Source organism: Nannobrachium achirus (genome assembly GCF_963921795.1).
Source record: "Nannobrachium achirus genome assembly, chromosome: 14".
NCBI classification, from domain to species: Eukaryota; Metazoa; Chordata; class Actinopteri; order Myctophiformes; family Myctophidae; genus Nannobrachium; species Nannobrachium achirus.
In genome coordinates this window covers 15,986,810-15,993,436 of record NC_137821.1, presented here as the reverse complement: position 1 = coordinate 15,993,436, position 6,627 = coordinate 15,986,810, and the positions used below count along the sequence as shown (strand labels likewise).

Here is a 6,627-nt window from a genome sequence, read left to right as displayed (position 1 = left end):
GCACCCCCGCCCCGTGAAATCGGCCCGTCACTCGCACTCAAGCCTGAGACGCTGAGAGAGAGAGAGAGAGAGAGAGAGAGAGAGAGAGAGAGAGAGAGAGAGAGAGAGAGAGAGAGAGAGAGAGAGAAAGAGGCTTAGACCAAGTCAGGTGTGTGTGTGTCACTTTGCCTCAAAGATAAAACAGACCACCAGAGTCCATGGATTATGACAGCAGCCGCTGAAGCAAGCGCTGATCCACAACTCCTACACTTTAATCATCTTTGCCCTGAGCCCCGCCCACTTAAGACATCACCATGACCTGATTGCGAGAGAGGTCATTGTTTTCTTTAAAGTGGATTGGCTTCTTTTTGGCTGCCCAGTGAATTTTTATGTTTTTGAAGCGGTGGAAACCGCTTCCAATGAATGGCTTTGTGTGTATCACGCCCATATATGGTCATTTCAGTCCAGAATGAACAGGTTTTTTCAAAAACAGAATGTCGGTTACCTCCAATGAATGGCTTTCTGTGTATCACGCCCATATATGGTCATTTCAGTCCAGAATGAACAGGGTTTTTCAAAAACACAATGTCCGTTACCTTATGTCCATATATGGTCACTCCAGGCCAGAATGAACAGGTTTTTCCTGTCCCGTACGTGTAAAATATCAGTCCAGAATGAATAGGCTTTTTCAAATATGCAATAGGTCTCACTTATTGCATAGGTCTCACCTATTGCATTGGATTGGTGAAGCTTCACATGACAATTCAACCCTATAGGTAATAGCATGGTTTATACTAAATAATTATTAACTTTGCTATAGTCAGCATGGAGAGGAACATGTACAATTTGATTGTCTCATCAAATGACTTGGTTTCATGTGCTATTGGAGGTTTTATCTGTCCACCGCTTCACTTCGAACCGAGGTTCGTCTTGTTTTTTATTCTTCCAAATTTTTAAAAGGAATGCTCGGTTATGGAATAAGATGGTTATAGAATAAATTAAGGAACGATGATGCCCTTGTTGATAACAAATAGCCGACTTTTCAATAATTTGGCAAATAAATATGTATTTATTAATTTTGTTCAGCTCAGTTATTTTTAGTTCATGCATAATAACATGCATAGCCTATTTTATCTCACATTATAAAAGGCTATATATATAGGCCAGGACGCTCATTATTTTGGGTCTAGTTTAATAATAATAATAAACAGGCTATGTAATCTGTTAATCACCATGTTGTAATAAATGACACAATGAACCTGTGCACTACTGTGCCATCATAACTTACCTGTCGTGTAAGTGTGTCACGCCCCTTTCCGGCTGGGCGGGGCGGGTGCGCGAGACGGACTGGCTGGCGCTCGAGCTCCATCTCTACATCCGCGAGCAGCACAGTTCACTGTTGTGTCTTGTGTGTGTGCGTAGTGCGTACCGTGAATGTGTGTGTGTGTTCGGTTCCAGCGCTCGTGTCACCGCCGCCGCGCGCTCCCTCCCAGCCAGGTCTCGTCCGACGCACACGGGAGGACTTTAATTTCACCCTCATGCAATGACAGACTTTGGGTCATTTCCAGTTTCCTCGCCGGGGACGGAGCGCTCTGTTTAGTGTTCTCTCCATTTGGAATTGGAATTGAGCAGCGGGACAGCGCGAGCGACACGGCTCTATGGCTACAACAGACCAGGGAATATAAACAGCTTAATTAGTTTCACACGCAAGACGTTATATTCTGTAAACGTCTCAGACCGGAATGATTTTGAGCTACTTTAAATGCAGTTTATCAAGTGTAAATAACAGATTTTACATTTCTCTTTTTAAATATAATTGCTTTCTATAATCCCTAGGACCCTAGTGGAGAAATGGGACCGGGTGCATGTCTCGCACGGAGCGCACTGTTCATATCCGTTTGTTGACACGCTGCGCTCTGTGTTTTTAGACCATTAAAACACGGTTTGACGGAGTAAACATGTGTTGCTTTTGGGGTTGAATCTTCAAACTAACTAAACTTGAAATTGTCCACCACACCTTGCCCCGTGCGTCCAAGGAAGGAGAGGCGGTGAAAGAAGGCAGAACGCCGGGGCATTGAACCTGTGTCTGTCTGTGCACGGAGCGGCGGATCACAATGCCTCACAGCTGAGAGCAGCGGACCCCCGGTGGACTTGACTTGTACGTTTCATCCAGATCTCTCGGTCCGTGGAGGACCGAGTCTGTCCTGGACTCCCTGCGTCCCGCCGGAGCCGAACCATGACGACCCCGGGCGGCGTGATGTTCAGCCTGATCTCGGTGGTGTGGTGTTTGCTGTGCGGAACCTGCTGGACAGCAGCCTTGAATGGACTAGGACTAGGAGGTAAGGCAAATATACGAATACAAACACATTATAATCACAAAGAAAGGTGATTTGGTAATTTGGTAATTCAGGTATTGTTGTAGATCACTGGTTCCCAAACACTGGGTTGGGACCCCTTTGTGGGTCACTTGGACACATTTTTTATGGGTCCCTTAATTGTCTTCCAAAATGTTGTCAAAATATTTTCTTGAATAAAAAAATATATAATGATTTTTCTATGTAATTTAATAAATACATTAAAGAAAAATCTAAGAAATTCCATAAATAAGAAAGCATTAATGTTTAAAAAGTAGTGAAACGACAAGCTCACAATATGGTGCGAAGCGCTTGTAGATCTGCTGTTTTCACTAGTTTGGGTCCCAGGCAAATCTCTCTTTTGGGTCTCCTGAAAAGTTTGTAGATGATGATGATGATGATGACGATGATGATATTTTGTATAGTATTCACCTCTCACTGTTGTTTTTACATCAACACACACAAGCACACACTGTTAATGTCACCCTCTGTGTATAGTAGCCCGCAGGAAATAGGCTACTATACATGAAGCAGAAGCTGAACATACACTGGTGTCCCAGTTTGCAGTGCTGTTTTACACACTTCGGGCTCCGTGCCAAGCGTCTCCCTCCTTTGTACTGTGACTTGATAAATGATGATGTTGGCGAGGCGAGCAGGTGCCAGCCTTGTTTTCCTGAACGACAACAAGTGCACCGACTGGGAACGAGCTCAACAGGGTTCATTTAACTCTTCTGAGAGTGTACGATTTATGGAACTGAACCTGGGTTCCGTTGTACGCCCCCCCCCTCGCCCCCCCCCCCCCTCCAGAGTCAAATTTACACTGAGCATTTTACTGTGTGTACTTTCTGCGTAGATGAGAGAGGATGTCACCAGAGGAGGAGGCGATTTATCGGGAATGGGAATACGTCTGAAGGAGGAGATTGATCTCCCACAGTAAATTGTACACAGAGTGTAAACCCCCTGAACCTTATTATTCAGCCTACACTACACTCAAGAGTCACAGAGCATTTCGCTGTGTAGTTTTCCTGGAAGGTCGTGGGCGCGCATTATCGTGCGTTATGATCTTTAATAAAGTCCGCTGTCACACATGCAGCTGCTGGTCTCGCCTGCGGCCAAGAGCCTGTTTTTGTGCGTTTGAGTTAGAAGGAGAGAGAGAAGGGGGACAGAGCGATGGCTTGGATGGAAGTGGAATGGAAGCAGTGCTCTCTCTAACAAGCTGTGTCTTTGTTGCCTGTGCCCGGTGGGGTCAGCCACATGGACACTGCTGCCTTCCTGTTTTCTGGAAACAGTTGAAATGGCAAACGTGAAATGAGAGGAGATGTATCACAACAAACACTGAAGATGCTTTAAGGGAGAGCCTCACAGCAGGACATCGTTTACCCCTCCGGTCCCTGAGGTGTGTGTGTGTGTGTGTGTGTGTGTGTGTGTGTGTGTGTGTGTGTGTGTGTGTGTGTGTGTGTGTGTGTGTGTGTGTGTGTGTGTGTGTGTGTGTGTGTGTGTGTGTGTGTGTGTGTGTGTGTGTGTGTGACAGAAATACATTTTTTTGCTTTTTTCTTCCATTTTATCCATATTTGCTCAGTCTATACCATCCTTACCTTGTCTCTGTCTGCAATGTGAGGGTGTGCAGGGGGACGCTGGAGACGTTACGTCACCGCGTGTCCTGTCCATTGACCAGCAGCAGCCTGCTGTAGGCTACAGTCGGATGGTTGAAATAATTGAAATGACTTTTGCTTAACTACGTGTACTCATTATACACTCATTATACAGGCCTGCTACATTTACGACCTGAACGAGCTTGTGCATTCTAACTGTGTCCTATTGCCGCTCTCCGTTTGCACTGTCATTCGGACCCGCAGTTGATGAACGACTGCTGTGCGTGTACGTGAAAGAGAGAGAGCTGGCGCCCCGTTCCTATGTGTTGTCATTGTGCAACTGTGGCTAACCAGTCCCACGACAAATGCCAAAAAGCTTTGGCCTTTGGAAGAAGAGACTTATTGACAGAGAGACAGAGGTGGCTAACTGTCCTCGTCGTCAGAGATTCAGAATTAGAATTAGAATGTAGGATTGGTCATAAAGCGAGACAACAACATTCCATTGTGTTATTGGGTGAGGCTTTAGAAGGGTGTGTCCCTCTGCATGTAGTACGTATGCAAATGTGTGTATGTTGCGATTAGTGAACGGAGGAATCCTCTTATGTAAGAGGCTTTTTGGTTTTTTGAGCAACTGGTCAGGTGATATCTTTCTAAATCTGATAATCCTGTGTTGTAATATCCATACCGTGGATGGATGGATATCCATACTAACTAAGGTTAGCTCATTTTACTATCAAGATTGTTTTTCGACTTTGGTTTAAAAGTAGTCACAGCATATCCATCTCAAGTAAGATCCAATAGATTGTGCACGATCCACACGAACGACACGCCACGGCGCCAATAACAAAAGATTGCATGTGAATTCATCAAACCATTCCAGAGATACAAGCTAACTAGTTAGAATTGTTTATACTGCGGACGAGGATCAGGAAACAGAGAAATGGGCATTTCTGGCTATATTTAACATGGGAGGCAATGCAGATCAGTTTTTTTCATATCCAGTTTGAACTGTTTCCGGGTCAAAACAAGATGTGCTACTTTTTGAGCAGATAAACACCAGCAAAATGTTGGATTAAAGGAAATAAAAAAGAAATCAGTCATATCTCATCAATGGTAGTTAGTGAGTTAGTAGTGACCGTTCAACATTTACATTTTGTATTGCCCAATGGAAAAGGTTTCGGGAGCTGTCAAATTTCTGTTGGAAAAATAACACATACATGACAAGTTGAGAACAACACGCACACCAAACTGCTTGTTTCTTGGTGCAGGGAAACTGAAGCCCCCCCAAAAGTACATCCATAAAACAAAGAGGAGTCAGGCACATACTTCACCCCTGCATCGACTTTATTAAAAGATTGATGTTTCAGTCGCCCAAGGCCTTCCTGAAGAAGCTGAGGAATAGATAGAAATAAAGTTAATGCAGAGGTGAAAGCGCAGCGGACACCTTGTTATTTTATGAAAGAACACGTGCATTGCATAAAATGTATACCATCTTTTAACCTTGTAAAGGTGTGTTTATTATGGGTTCGTTTATATTCGGAGATATGATGAGTTACGTTTCTGTTATGATAGGTTTGTTTATGTTCACAATCTCATAAATGTGATGTTTTAAAGGGTTTGTTGCTGTTCAACTTCTGATACACTCATCTTGTTGTTAAGGTGTGTCATGTTGAGGTTGTTACAGTTCTCATAGATTCATCTTGGTGTGTTATGATGGGGTTGAGGCTGTTCTGATAGGATGATCTTGTTTTAAAGGTGTGTTATGTGGGTTTGTTTGCTGCTGTCACGATAGGTTCATCTTGTTTTAAAGGAGTGACCATAACAAAGGCTAGATTGGTGCACAGAACAGCCATGTACGTATTTACATTTCTGTGCCTTTGTTTTTCTTGCAGGAAAGTGAATGGTTATCAGGGTGGAGAGGCCTTGAGATTAGCGCACAGTAAAATCCTTAGCGTTGATTCATCCCTGGGGGTCCATTTTTACACTCAGAGACTCAGAGAGAGGAAAATGCACAGATTGGTCTTAGTGGGCGTGTGCTTGTGTGAACGTTCTGTACACCCTGTTCTTCTGCAATGGTCAGATAATTGACAAAAGAAAACAACATTTGATTTGAAACAAAATTATGTCACCTTAAAAGTGCATTTGCTGTGTGTGACCGCAGTGAGTTTGAGTTCTGACCTGTCAGTTTCTGCAGGTCACCAGCCTTTCTATAATGCTCCTCACATGAAACTGATTATGGGGTCGGACTCGGCACACAATGGGGACATGTGAACCGACGAGGTTGGTCAGCTGGGAACTATGCAGGTATATAACACTGGTAAACAGTTATCTCTCTCCCTGTCGACTTGTCATATATGTGTAACTGATAAGCTATAACATTGACTGAAAAGTAAACTTATGAAATATATATATATACAGTATGTTTACTTTTCCAGTCAATGTTAGCTTATCAGTTACACATACATTCGTCTGTCTTCTTAGACTCCAGTGATTTCATTTGTTCACCATACCCCACTACTGTGTTTTGCAGCGTTGCACTCAGCCAACTGTAAACTATGTGCGTGCGGGGGTTTTCAAGTGACTTTTTCTAGAGCAAGTCACTGTTTTACAGAGGCTGACCAAGCCTGACCGGACACAAAAAACCTTAGCACCAGTGCCAATTATGAAATTCTGAGTCCTTTTTTTCATTTGAGGTCGAGATT

General features: G+C 43.7%; 1 protein-coding gene across 1 annotated transcript in view; it reads left to right on the top strand.

Annotated features, from left to right (window-relative positions):
- Positions 1–1,584: 1,584 nt before the first annotated feature.
- sema4f (sema domain, immunoglobulin domain (Ig), transmembrane domain (TM) and short cytoplasmic domain, (semaphorin) 4F) overlaps positions 1,585–6,627 on the top strand; it is a gene marked incomplete at its 3' end in the record, with an annotated part of 85,596 nt that continues 80,553 nt past the window's right edge. Inside the window, exon 1 of the mRNA XM_080741405.1 lies at positions 1,585–2,318. Within this exon, the coding sequence (XP_080597531.1) occupies positions 2,216–2,318 (103 nt within the window). The 5' untranslated portion in view covers positions 1,585–2,215. The remainder of the gene's footprint in view (positions 2,319–6,627) is intronic.